Source organism: Panulirus ornatus, chromosome 11, assembly GCF_036320965.1.
Source record: "Panulirus ornatus isolate Po-2019 chromosome 11, ASM3632096v1, whole genome shotgun sequence".
Classification (NCBI taxonomy): domain Eukaryota; kingdom Metazoa; phylum Arthropoda; class Malacostraca; order Decapoda; family Palinuridae; genus Panulirus; species Panulirus ornatus.
In genome coordinates this window covers 11,912,949-11,928,161 of record NC_092234.1, presented here as the reverse complement: position 1 = coordinate 11,928,161, position 15,213 = coordinate 11,912,949, and the positions used below count along the sequence as shown (strand labels likewise).

Here is a 15,213-nt window from a genome sequence, read left to right as displayed (position 1 = left end):
GATATTGTCCTGGAAGATGATTCCCAGTGAGACTTACATCTCCATTCACTCACACTCTATCAAATGACTTCCACTGCACATGATCAACAGTCAATTCCCTGGCATTCTCTGTCTTGCTTTGAACAGCCAACTTCCCCTCATATATTAAATCATTCAATCCTGGAAGCTATTTCCCGTCTTATATCCTATTCATCTTATTATTACCATCTGTCGTTATAGTTCAACATAAAACACTGACATTTCTTGTACAATAAATAAAACATTTCACAGACGTTTTAGGTACTTTTAAAGAATTCACCAAGACTTAACACTTTGAAGGAGATGAAAGTGTTCATGACGATGTCTTTTCTTTCTGTTTTGACTGAAGTCTCTCCCTCTCTTTTGCAAGATGACTGATGGCAACATTCTTCTTGCAAAGGAAATAAATGTTGCTGTTTGGCTGTTGCAGATAAATTTTCTGCAAAGGCAGAATAGAGCAATTACTCTAGCGCTCAATAAATACAAGACGCGCTCAATAAATACAAGACAATATATAAAAATAATGTAATAATGCTAAAAAGGGACAATTACTCCAGAAATCCCAAAGCAGTAGTACAATGCTTAACCAGTCTAATTACTGCATAGGATGGTTTGGAAGAGCAAAGCTTTCACCCCTACAGTATATTCCCCTCCTAGTTCATATCAGATTTCAAAATTCACATGCTGTGTATTTCCCAACCACTTCAGGAAATACTAATAATTTACATATTAAATGTATACAATGGACTCACATCTACGAGGATTTCACCACCTTTGACGACTGTTATATCTAAGGCTGATTAATACTTAGTCAAAGAATCCTTACAGCTATACAGCAGCCTACTCAGGCCAAAGAAGCCATTTGCACAATGGTGAGGTAGCACCTCCTAGCCACCAAATCTCATCATTGACTACCCACTAGAGTCTATGCCTCAGGTCTGTTACTTTTAGGATTTATGGGAGGGTTTTGTGAAAAAGACAGAGGGGAAGGATGGAAAAGTCAAATTCATGAATGTTCATGAGGCTCTGCCTCAGGTAAAGTGGTTTTTCATGCTTCAAAACAAATTTCTGACCTACATTCATGAGAGAACTCATGAAGAGAAGGAACCTTGGGTAAAACCTTTGGAAAAAACCTTATCCTATACACTAATTTGGCCTCTGATGCGGATTCTTCTTCTCTACCCAGAAGAGTGACCAGGAATGAGACACAGCAGAAAGTAAAATTCTGGGCGTAACTAGGCTTCCTTTTGCTGATGGTGGCTTAGTTGGCAGTTGTTCAGTTCTGGTGGCTGCTAAGGGTGTTCTGAAGAGCAATGCAACTCGAAGAGCAATTGTAAATGCTGATATCATTGTAAGATTATCAACAAATTTCTAATGAGCAGGTGAATCCATCACAGCATTACTAAGATGGGTGAGGTAACTCATGGGTATTATCTTTATGTCCTAATGATGCCAGAAGTTTGGGAGTGGATATTGGAGATGGTCCCTTAGATGTGTGTAGCCAAACAACACTCCCCGAGGAAGTCTGAATCCCAAAGTCAGTAGCTTTGTTAATGGCTGACTAGGTTGAAAGCTTTGGTGTTGCGAATGGAGGTGAAAACTACATAGACTGATGGACAAAGATATGAAACTAACGAGGTAGGAGGTGGTAGAGGTCTTCATGCTGCCAAACTCCTAAGAGTCAAAAAAAAGTAAGCCGAGGTTAGGGGTAAGAGCAACTGATTGTAACTTATGAGGAGCCTTGTCGAGGTTTTAGGAAAACGGAAAGTCTTCCAATCAGTGAGGCATTTTATCTACTGAATTAATTGACTATACTGCAGAAGGGTTTGGCTAGTTCAGTCATTCAATTCACAATACTCGTGTCAGAAAGGCTGTTGGTGACTACAACATGATATTAACACAGATCCAATGGTGCTTTTTTCATATAGTTCCTTTGCAACTGTATTTATCATCCTTTAACTCTCAAATTATAAAAATGTTATCTTATACAAAGTTTACTGATTAGATTGAAAATATCTACTCTATGCCATAACTATCTATCTACTTATATCTCTAATGTCTGTTCCCTTTGGGAACTCCCTTATGGGGGTGGCCACGGCAAAAGAGTCTCCATTATTGGTGAACTCCAGTGCCACTTCTTAGCCTTTAGTACACCTTAACAGGCCACTGGCAATGGTCAACTCTAGCACATTGTTTTCAGAGGCTTTTACCTAATGTGCCTTTCCTGCAGTAAGTACTATGTACTCACCTTCCCTTTTGGTAAAATGGTAAGAGCAATAGATAGATGTAATGGGTAGGAAAATTTAGGCTGAAGCATTAGGTAGAAGTTAGAAAACAATGAGAGTATCATCTAAACTGCACACGTTTGTAATATTCTGTAAAACAGAATTAACATTTCTACTTACTCGGTCCTTCTTCAAACTTTTTAGTTCATAATCTAGAACTCTCAGCTCCATTTCCTATAAGAAAAGAAAAAATTCACAGACACATATACATCATTCAGTAATCAAATAAACAATGTCTAGAGGTCTTACACTTGATAATGCATTATTCTGCAATCTTACTTTATGTTCCCAAGTCCGTCAATACATACAAGATATAATAAGAGGAGTAAAGTACATTGCATTAGACACACTGGGTCCTGAATGCTTTAGCTTACTGTAGTACACTTTTAATCATATATATATGCCACAAAATAAATCGACTGTAAAAATATGTTGCACTGAGAAATATGCAAGATTAAGAAACACAGTAATCATTCACTTTTCTTGAAATACTTTCATGTAGATTAACTGACTGCAAAAAGTCTATCAATGAACAGTAATTTCCAAATAATTTCAACCAGTAATACCTTATTATCAAAAATGGGAGTCTCACTGGCAAATTTTTTTGAGTTGTTGGTAAATACATTGTCAGCCAATTTTGAATGGGAACATGCTATTTTTTGGGTAATGATTTTTGTTTCAATATTGTCTATAAATGGCTGGCAATGACAAGGCCATGCCCTGTTAGTCAGGCACTGATACCACATCCCCCACCCACGAGAAAAAAAAGTTTTGCCCCTGCTCTCATTACTTTACCAACAGTACAAATAAATCTTACAAATTATGCAGTTTTAATTAGGCAGTAAAAGGAAATCATGGGTATATGAATTAACCATAATGGGATTTCCCCAACCTAATCCAACCTATCCTCGATTTCCTTGCCTTATTCTGAAGGATACAGTTTTACTGCATAAAACAGGTTAGGATGGTTTAGTCTGCTTATACCAATATTGTTGGTATATCTTAACAATAACCCTAAAAATTTTTGTATCTCTTACCTGCTTGGTGAGATAAGGGGCAGTGGAGTTTACATAAGTTTTTTTGGATTCCTAGGTTGAAAATCAAGCAAGATTTTCAGAGGATAAGTTTGGCTAGGTTATATTACGGGAAGTTTTAGTAATTTATCACTTTCCTCTGAAGTGAAACTAGTTTTGGGAAATGGATACTTATATCTTAGGGGCTTCTTATAATTCATAGGGGATAGCGGAGAAAGAATACTTCCCACATATTCCCTGCGTGTCGTAAAAGGAGACTAGAAGGGGAGGGAGTGGTGGGCTGGAAATCCTCCCCTCCCGTCTTTACTTTTCTGAAAGAAGGAACAGTGAAGGGGGCCAAGTGAGGATTTTTCCTCTTAGGCTCAGTCCTCTGTTCTTAATGCTACCTCGCTAATGCGGGAAAAGGCGAATACGGATGAAATGTGAACACAGAAATACTTGCGGAGTATATAGAATCATATTTTACTAAATGTTAAACATTGTGATGAGTGAAGTATATCTGAGAAAACACAAATTAGTTAACCTAAAAGTTATATACTTACATAATAACAAAAGCACCTAAAAAATTTCATCCAGCATCACCTAATAGCCAAAATGATAGTAGAAATATTATAATTGTCTACTGCAGGGGATTGCCTATCATCTGTAAGTTGATAAATGGTGCTACATTGGCAGTGCATTTTCATGAGCACGACTGGTATATTTCGACTGGAAAACTAAAAGTATATTTTGACTAGAATACCAAATGTTAATGTAACTCTTGATTGTCAGAGAAGTTAGCTTATGTTTCCACGACTGATGTTGAATTTTCTACATATATATTACATACTATTACTTTAGCCCTAAATTTTCTTGGAAATAACACTCACCTTACTTAATATCAGTCATTACAATGTAATGCTACAAAAGTGCCACATGTATTTCTGTAATCACAACAAACTATATTAAGTGCCCATACATTAGTAGACGTTTCCCAAAGGTAGTTTTGGTGCGGAACTAAACTGATAAATTACCTCGCTTCTTGACAGTTCTCCTGATTTTCAAAAGCATGAAACATTAACACACACCCATTATGTTAGACAGATTGTTAAGGGAAGGAATTACCCAAAACAGTCTGGCAGATCATGTATTCCAACATTGAGATACATTAACTGTGTCCATCCCCAGAGTTTGGAGTGTTTTGATTATTGGTGCTAGCAATATATATATATATATATATATATATATATATATATATATATATATATATATATATATATATATATAACCTTTGGTTAGAGGTTAGGTCTGATTTCACTGAGGTACGTTCTCAAGTCCAGAGGGGAGGATTCCTAGAAGACTGCCATACAAAAGGGAACTCGGATATTTTGTTTTTCCTTTTTGATATTCGTGTTGCTTCTTTATTGCCTGTAGCAGTAAAAATTCAACCATATTCAAAAGCTGTAATAATGATTTGGACTATTCAATCTTACGTTCAAAACAAAGGCTTGCGTTGGCACGGATCAGTCCTACCCTAATCTTCTCAATTCATATTGCGGTCGAATATTCTCTTTATATATAAATATAACAATATCATTCCATGATAACTAACAATAACTAACCCTCTAAATTCTCTAATTCAAGAATAGCGCCATCACTGAGGCCCGAGCAACAGACGTTCTCCGTGACACGACTATACCTGGTACCCTGGACGAAAGTTTCTAGATCCTTACTGACCTTTATGTCGTGAGGACTGACACTGTTTCTCGTCCATTTAAATCACTCATGATATATACACCATCCTGCCTAGCTCAATGTATCTAAATATGAACAGAAGATCGTAATTACCTCACGGCTTACGGACTGTTCCACAGAAACACCACCGTCCATACTGCCAGACGCTACAGATCGGCTCATGGTGTAAACAACTTTAAAACACTTGTTTGCAATCTTTTGTTTGTAATTATCTTTAGTTATCTACTTGTATAGTGATGAAAAGTTATAATTTTGTAGGAGCCCCATCTCAATCTCTATTTATGATGAGATTTTGCTACTGAATTGGGCTAGCGCGTAGCGTTTACCGCAGAAAACTGAGTAATTGTGTGAATTACGAATGTGTGTGTGTGTGTGTGTGTGTATTGAATGTCAGCAACCCACGTGTATTCAAGCAGAAAGAAAGAACTGCATCCAGACCCAGATAAGGGAACATAACCCAATATAATTCTGGTTCACTTCACAGAGAACTCACCAATGGTAGGGAGTTGTTTCCGGGGCAAATCCGTGGCTTCTGCAGTGCCCTGAGGGGACATGAAATTTAGGAATATCTGGGAAGTAACTGTCCAAATCGCATAAAAATTAGTAATAAAGAGAAGTGTTATACATATCATTTGATGCCATCTTTCCTGTCATGTGGTCTTCCCAGTCCCCTTTCCCTGGGATCTTGTGGGAGTTATGCCAACATATGCCAAACTATCCACAGGGTTCTTGTCAGGTATTAGCTGCCCTGTTCACCCTGCTCTTGGGATTTTGTCTCAGCACAGCTTTATAAGATCTTGTTTGCTGTTAGCGTTCATAATTTGATTACTTGATTTATTCATCAGTTACTTTGATACTATAAAAATACGATTTTACTTCCTTCCATGGACACTTTATACTTAGTTTCCAGTTATGACCTCTGGATGTTCTTCTGAATTAGACCCCCAATTAAAGATACCGTAGCGACCAACTGTCGCTCCACAAAGTGTTACCTGATCTGAAAACACCCGGTGAAATGAATTTAATGGCTTAACCTACGGGCGTACCTGTATTACTCCGTGACATCCATGATTCAAAGCAGTGGCTGATTAGAAGATGCCGCTTTGATTATAGATGACCTTACCCTTTCCGTAAGAAGAGCCACTCTCAGTCCACCAGCATGGAGAGAGGTCAGAACTTGCGACATTTGACTAGCCTACCTAAGCATCCTGCCTCATATATATATCCGGGTATCACCGCAGGAAGGTAGTTAATTCGCTTTAGTCTAGACTACAAGTGTACCATTACAGTACCCAAAGTCTAGGGCGCCAGTAGTAGTCCTAACGTGATTCCTGACGTTTTATTTTGGCACCTTTCATTGCTGTGTCTCATCTTGATATCAGCCTTCCTTTAGCAACATCGAGAACCGAATATCATGACCATTTCTTTTATTTCTCAACTTGCCACAACTGACGTCTCCTTTCCCACTATAATCTTTACACCTCCAATAACTCAGTGCCCCAGGGTTATTTCAAGTTATATGTACCTTAATAAAAGACACTGTGGTTGTTTAATGTGTTTTCGTGCCTTTCTCAGGTACACCTTACCAGTAATCCACAACCAAAACTCTCGCTAAATTATGTTCGCTGTCGACATAAGATATGTTTGGGCTTTGACGGCTGTGAATCACACCAATCCTTACTCTTATGTGCCGTGCTATATGCCATTCTTAATATGCTAATTGCATTCGCTCCCGAACTTTTCAAAATCATCGAAATGGTAATCGAGGGGAACATAACTAATATATTGCTGGTTCACCGCCCCACCGTGATTATTTGTGCTATTGCGTTGGCGTTTTTATTTCCCCGGTCAGTGGTTAATATCTCCCCTCTGGAAGTTCGACTCTCCCGATGGCTCTCTGGTGGTGAGGGCTACTGGAGCAAATCCCCGGCCTCTGCCGTACCATGAGGAAAGATATCTAGAAATATCAGTGAAGTAACTATCCAAATAAAAAAATGTAAGTTTTATGTATATCATATGAGGCTATCTTTCCTATTGTGTGGGCTCCCCAGTCCCCTTTCTCTGGGACCTTGTGGGTCATAAGCCAACCTATCCATAGGGTTCTTATCAGCTTTTTAAAGGGCCCTGCTGGTGCGTTCTTGTTTCTTTGCACTTAGCGTTATAAAATTTTATTGTTAACTTTCATAGTCTGCAGAAGGTTACGTCTTTTGAAATTGCTCCAGTCTTTGACATAATTATTAGATATAGTTATCTAGAGCACCAATATGTTCTCTAATTTCTTCCAGTGGTGGAATTTATGTTGGCCTTTCAGTTTTTTAATAGTTTCTGAGTCGTTTGGTAATGATGAATGGCAGAGTTTTTGACCCTTTGTGACTAGATTTCTACATAGTCTCCCTCAGATAGCAGCATTTTAGCAATATTTGAAATACTAGAAACAGTTTTCCAGGTTTTTAAACGGTGCCACATAGACAGTTAAACTTTGGCACTGCATTGTTTAAATCTTTGTGTGCTGCTACCATTTAATCTAAGTGTGTATCAGTAATCCCAGCACTGATCTTTCCTTTACCTAAACTCCCTGTTTTTGGAGATTCAATTTTCCTCTAAAATCATACTCAGAATCCTTCTCCATGGTCTACTGATGCATTTGAATGTGATAGATGGCTGTTTTTTTTTTCATTTGAACTATATATAATCATGCTTGTATACACTGTAGTAAGTTTAGGGCCTGTGTGGGAGGAGTGCAGTGTCTATCTACCTTCGTTATCCTGGTAACAGCTTTTTCCACACGGTCTAGTCAGTTGAAAAAACACGAGATCCTTCACACATATAGGCAGGAAAATGTGGCCTACATTTGTTGAGAGGTTCATTTGTAACAAATACCTGCAACTGTCAACAAGTTCTTTAAGGGTTTTCACAGTGTATTGTATAAAAAGGCTTGATATTACCCTCAATTTCTGACTGTTAAGGACGGTGGCTTAAAACATTAGGATACATGGTGAGAAGAAAAATTAACAAAAGTAGAGAGGTATGTAGTATGCATGACAGGTGGAAGGAGAGAATGAGGAGTACATAGTAGAATAAAAGTATTAATTTTGTAACTTAAAATGTTATATGGTTTTAACTAAGTTTATTAAAGAATATTAGGTAGTAGTTGGTAGGAACATGTTGGAGGCTTAGGAAACACTGCGAGAGAGTTGCCCTCTGCCATTGGCCTGTTTAGAATGATGCATTAAATGCTAAGAAGCGGCATTGGAGTTCAACATTTATGGAGACATACTGTAGGTACCTTATTTAGGAGTTCCCAATGGGAATGGAGATCTGAGATATACATAGATAGACAAGATTAACGATTAAAAAGAACCACCATGCATGAGAACTCATGGCATATTACACCATCTTTAGTGAAGGTACGGAAATGGCTTTAGCTACTTGCCAGGGCTGTAAGAAATTAGAAACTAATCAGTCATAAAGATACTTCTTGTGTTATGATTGAGCACAATAAAAGATGGATATACAGACCAAGTGCTATTTCTCAGTAATATTTATTGTATTCTATAAAATTATACAGTTACATTAACTCTGAAATTCTATATCATAAAAAGATTTCCAGTTAATTACTAAAGTTGAATAACATTAGTACTTAGTAAAATAAATACAAAAGTGTTAAGACCTGACTGATTGAATCTGCAGAGCAAAAAGTAAAGCATCCATTCAAAAAGACACGATTTTTACAATGATTTAATTGAAATAATTCATATATGACGGGAAATTGTGTCCATGAGGTGATCTCAGGGAGTCCCTGAAGTTCAGATTATTAATAATAAATATTTTGTCATTGAAAATGACAAGTAATTGAATAAGAAACTGGTGACTGCTGTACAACATAACAAAATGGTTACACAGTAACTCGTCGCAGAATATGTCGGTTCTTATTTGTCAGTACATAATAATAAAGTAGCAGTATTAGCTTTTCATCTTTAGCACAAGATTAAAGCTTGAACCTATCACTTACAGGCTCAGAAAATAACCTATAATTGCCCCATATATGAATATCGGCCAAAGAATTGTCACATGATGGAAATAACCCTTAGTTCAAAGGTCAGCACCTACACAATATCAGAGCTTATCCTCATGTGAGCCATGAGAAGCAAACTGTAAAACAGGTCATCTCTGTGACCATAGGTGGTTCTGTTGCAAGTCAACAGGTTTACCCTATTGGGCTTAAGATGGTCAATGTTGGTACAAGATCAGAAGTCACCTTTATGTGGTTTGATGTGGTCAGTGTTCACACAAGGTCAACAAAGGTTGTTCTTTTGTGGCTTAAAGTGGTCATTTTCATAAAGATTTAACGAGATCATCCATGTGTGGCCCATGGTGGTCATCTTCATGAAGTAAAGAGAGGTAAATCGCTGCTGGTGTCAACTCTACTGAGTATTACAGCATCAGGTATGGGAGCAGATAATAGTGATTAAGCAAAATGATTTGGTTTTAAACTGATATTGTAAACATAAATATTTATGTATGACCTCCTTTGTCACAAACTCTGACCTAATTCAGGGCATGGCACATTGGATTATTAGAGTAACTGGAAAGCCATACTGCACACATATGAAAAATACAAGCACCTTCATGAATTATAAAATGCCTATGGAATATTCTTTATAGATACATAAAAACACTTAAAATATTATTTACAAAAATGAATATGAATTCACCAACTTAACCAGTAATAACTGGTAAACAGCTGTACTGTACACTTGATAAAATAATTATTTTTGATTTTACATTAAGTTTTTAATATATCCTGGCACAGCCACATCCACAGCAATGTATGTACTCATTGTATATTGATATATTAAAGTCTGTTTACAAAGTATTCTGTATAGTATCAAAAGTTAGTCTAAACATAAAAAGGAAAGTATAAACATTAAACAGATCTAATTTACAGTAAAAAAAAGCTGAATTTTTAAAATATAGATTTGATGAAAAAAAAAATCGACAGGTGGCTATGCATAGCTATCAAACATCATCATCAAAGGCAGCAAAGACACATTCTATAAGCGAGCCATTAGTCCAATAAATTAACATTATTACTGTACATTAACTTGGACAAGGCATAGCACTTTCTGTTTCATCACACAACCAGTTTAATCATCTAATTCCAAAGGCACGAGTAGCTTAAAATAATATCATAATTGAATATGTAAAACCTTAGGACACAAATCAGTAATAACAGTGGAAGTCCAAATTCATGAAAAATAATGCTGAAGCACACCTGAGAGTAATGGAGAGGCAAAGTAATCGATCACAATCTTAGTACTCGGCAGCTTCCACATCAGCACCATCTGAGAATTTGGACTCGCCACTTGACCTTATTTCACAGGGATGCATCACAGACAAATTAGTGTGAGTATACACTATTCACACTTTTAAACATGATGGGTAAAATTTGTTTGTATAATTGAAAAAAATTTTAGATTCTCAAACTTTATACAAGTGTTACTGCTGGCAAGAAAAGTGAAGATTAAAATAAAAAGGTTATAATGTACAGGAAAAGATTTTGGCTTCTTTAAAGTACTACTAATGACATACATCAACATAATTAAATTAGTCAATGGTGAAAGTAGTCATCACATTGGTAATTATAGTAAACGGCATAACATAACCCGTTTCAGGTTTAAGAATATACAAACAGAATAACATCTGTCATCAGGATGAAGGCTTCACAAGGCAAGAGGCATAAGCACTGAGTGAGGGAGGCACGAACTTGCCTGCCTTCTTGGATATCTGTGTTGTGATTCTCAGAATTTAAACTGGTAAGCAATTAATCCCTTCAACAGCTTTGCCAAAGGAAAATAACTAAAAAAGTAAAAACTTTTATACCTGCAACATAATGGGCAGTCTATGTAGGTAACATAATTCAATAATGACAGTCTGTTTTAATGGCACTGTAAGAAAAGGCTTTACCAGCAAAACACTAAGATGAACATGGCACACGATTTCACAGGTCTACACCACTTCACAGGAAGTGATAAAAGTTAAGGAATTTACTCCTACTTCAACCTGGGTGATCACTTGTGTTAGTTTCATGTATTATCAGTATTTTGTTCAAAATTTTTCATTTTTCTGGCTCATGACATGACAGAAGTTTTGTACCTTGTGATGAATTCCTGATGTCCTTTGACAAGCGAAGAAATGCAAATTCCTTGACATGATCACAAGAAACGATTCAAGTTAAATAGATGGGCAGGTAGAGAGTACCTCACTTAACCATTGGCCGTGGGGTAGCAAGTGTTATATTTCGAGATACAACTTTGACCTTCTTAATGGGGGTGGCAGTAGGAGGGGCATCAGCATTCATCTTGGAGGAAGAGGATTTTGTGGGTTGCATGAATGCTGGAAGGCTTCCTCCTTTCCTTGGGGAACTACTTTTATTTGATGTATTGCCAGTAGATCTTCTAGATCCCAACTCTGGTTTGGGAGGGGTAGAGCGGAAACTAGCTGAACGATCAGCAAGTGGCTTTGATGAAGCGGCAGAGCGAGTAGTAGTACGATTAGTGCCGCCTGCCCGACTGTTACCAGAGTTTGATCGAGAAAGGTTCTCTTTAGAACTTCCAGAGTCTCCACGTTTTACTTTAACAGAAGAATTTGGTGTAGATCCAGGTGACTTACGCAGTGACCCGCTTGAGCCACTCTTGTTTCTACCCCTGTTGTCAGTGGTAGTAAGAGAGCGAACCTGTGCAGGAGCCAGGGGACGTTTAGTTCTGTTGTTATTATTGGTTATACGTGCTGAGGATTTCGGGCCTGGTATGGGGCCACGTCTCAAGGAACCTTCACTTGACTGTTTACTAAGGGAACCTGTAGAGCGTGTAGAGTCAGCTCGAGAAAGAGGGCGAGTAGGGGTAATCCCCCCTGAGCTATGAAGGGATCCTGAAGACCTTGTACGGTCATCTGGGAATGAAGGCTGACTTTCTTCAGCTTTAGGGCTACAAGGCGAGCTTTGGGTGGTCTCATAGTTCTCCCCATTACCACGGTTCATTCGTAAACTTTTGAATGTCAAACTTTTGAGGGCAGAGGTGTAATCATTCACCTTCCCTCGAGCCCGATTACTTGAGTCTGACTTGTTACTGATCATGCTAGCAGTACTGGGTGACTTCGAGGGAGGTTTGGCAGGTCTAACTGTATTTACTGATGCTGCAGAAGTTAAGGAAGAGCGAGAAGACCGGAGGCTGGAATGTGAGCCGGACTTTTCACTCTTTATTGATGCACCCAGGCTACTTTGCTCTGGCCGGCCACGCAAGCTTCCAAGGTGTCTTTCAATTCTCAGCCCATTTGGATTACTTCTGCGAACAGATGAAGGAGTTCCTTGAACTCTATCCGAGGTTGCACTGGGAACATCACCTGTAGATGATGCTCCTTGACTTGTTGTCTCCGATTTGATGCTCCCAGTGTCCTCAAAACCTTCATCAACATCTTTTGTTGTAGAGCTACCAACAACACGATTTCTGGTCCGTGTATCTAAGAGAGACCTAGTCTGTGCTTCACCTCGGCGTAACCTTGATGGCTCCTTACCATCAAGCTTGGAGAATAGCCTTCCAACTCCCCGCGAGGGGTCACCAAATACCGATCGTTTCTTGTCCTTTTCTTTCTCCTTGTCTAAAGCCTGGCGAACCTGAGCAGGGTCAATAGCACTACGTGTGCGATCTCTGCGGTCTCGTCGTGGATCAGTAGCTCCACCTGTGGCTCTAAAGGAACCTCGGGTCTCCAGCCCTCTGGCCACGCCATCCTTATTTTTACGAAGTAGTCTTTCGGATGCAGGTGGTTTAAGCTCACCCTTGGTGTTCTTGTTCCTGTGGTCCTCCATGGCACGTTGTACATCGTACTTATCTACATTGGACCGGAAACGTCGGGTTATACGATCTTTCCATGAATCTGCTTCACGAGATTTGCTTCCCCGTTCTTCATCCTCAGTTTTAGTTTCTTTGATGCGCTGCCAACGTTTCAGTCGAGTGTCTTTGTCCTCGTAGGTTTCCTGAGTGATGTCGCTCGCTTGTGCTTGCTGAACGCTTGTTTGAATTTTCTCTACCGAGGATGCTTCTTCACATGGTTCACGAGAAGCAGGCAATAAACCTTTTCCTGAACTATCTGAATATGTTGCATCCACCTGTGAAACTCCAACACCTGCATTTCGTGCATCTGCCTGGACATATTCTTCATGCACCTTAGGTTCTTGTTTGTCTTGTGTTTTCTTATGTCTCAATGTTTTACGAACAGATGAGAAACGTTCAAAATTTCCATCGCCAAGGCCATCATCATCACCTATAGATGGTGGACGATCTTTTTGTCTTGCTAGCATTTGCTCTGTTTCACTGTCAATATCTTTGGCTAGGTCAGCCAAACGTTTGAATCGCTGTGATCTACGTGCTGTTCCACGCTCTTCAATCTCACTACCAGCACCCTCATTTTCTGAACTATCTACTCCTGACCGGGGATGCCGTCTAGCCGACTCTCCATCAGATGTTAATTTTTTCTCTCCTACTAAAGCACGACGATCCTCACTAGTTAGACTGCGGAATCGACGACCTGTTCGGCGCCCATCAATATCTTCATTTTCCTCTTGACCAGAATTTAGCCATCGTGAATCAGGTGGTGAGCGGAAACTTCTCATCCCAAATGCTCTCCGGGTTACTGGTGGGGTTTCAATATTTTCAGCATCAATCTCTATCTTGTCCAACTTCCCTTCCTCACGTGATGGTCTGCGAAGGTGGCGGGGAATTGATGGTGGTAACGTTTTCTGATCTTCTCCCTGATTATCTCCTTTTGTTTCCTCCTCCTCTTCTCCTTCATTAACATGTTCAGGAGCATCATCCCCTAATGAACGGATAGTACCAACCAAATGAGCTGCTTGAAGATTGTCTTTGAGCCTTTGCTGGAGTGCAGAACGGAGGCTGGAGGGTGTCATGGTACGTTGATAGACTCTTTTTTCTCGGCGAGTTTCCTCATTACCGCGGCCAGGTGTTGATTCAACCTAGAAACCAAGATTTTTCATAGTAATACTTTCAGACAATGATATGCCAAGGATTTTCAAGCTGAATTTCTTAAAGGCTTGATGGGGATCGATGAGGTATTTCATGAGAGACTGAAAGGGTTTGGTTAGCTTCCAAAGTCTGAAAACCCTTGATATATGTTGTACATGAAATATTTCTTGGAGACTGTAACAGGGTTTCATGAAACTGATTTACTCATAAAAACATATAGGGTGTAATACGTAATTACATTACTTTAGCTTTTATTAGTAAAGGCATTTTAAAGGTAAACAGCATCAAACCAATACCTCTTCAATAGAGCGAAGGATGTCAGCCGAGACATCAACAGAGTGGCGATACTTCTGAAGGAGCTGTTCTGACCTGCTGGTCGGAGAGTCCTCTGATGGTGAAGCTGCTGGGGCAGAGCCACGACGAGGAGAACTGTCCTTCAGGTGGCCTCCATCCTTATCATTGCTGTCACTGTTTTCTGTATGTGGGCAAAAAGAAAGTGACAATTTAGCAAGCAATGAATTCTTGTATATTGAAAAGAAAGTTTTCATAACAATGATAACATACAACTGAACTTGCAGAGATAAGAGCTAAGTAATTTCTCAGATTCAAAAGTTGTATTTACAAGAAATACACCTGAATTCAATGGGAATGAGTGAAATATGCAGTATACAGGTATAATATTCACTAACTCAGATTCAAAAGTTGCATTTGCAAGAAAGGAGGACTAAATACCAAATTAAATGTTCCATAAAGTTAGCTACATAAACAGCATATAGGAAGTGATAATATTAACAGGTAATAAATCACTTTGCCCGCGACATCAGCAAGGACAATAATTTTTGTATGAAGACTTGCCCTTTATACATTAAAATGCATATTTCAACTCTTTTGGAGCTATCTACTACTATGTAGTTGAATGCTATAAATGTTAATGTACAGACTTAATTTCCACCTGAAAGATGAAATCTGCATGCATTTCAGATTCTGTTGGCTGCCCATAGATGGCAACGAAAACAAAGGATGAGCCATTGCAACTGCCACAATGAATGATTACATGTCTTTCCTAAAGAATGGCCACATCAGGGGCAACTACCCTTTCCCACA

General features: G+C 38.8%; 1 protein-coding gene across 1 annotated transcript in view; it reads right to left on the bottom strand.

The window, feature by feature from the left end:
• Positions 1-8,597: 8,597 nt before the first annotated feature.
• The window catches only part of LOC139751279 (uncharacterized), a 306,373-nt gene continuing 299,757 nt past the window's right edge, over positions 8,598-15,213 (bottom strand). The window contains exons 27-28 of the mRNA XM_071666592.1: positions 14,406-14,584; positions 8,598-14,099 (exon numbers count right to left, since the gene is read on the bottom strand). Of these exons, the coding sequence (XP_071522693.1) occupies positions 11,334-14,099; positions 14,406-14,584 (2,945 nt within the window). The 3' untranslated portion in view covers positions 8,598-11,333. The remainder of the gene's footprint in view (positions 14,100-14,405; positions 14,585-15,213) is intronic.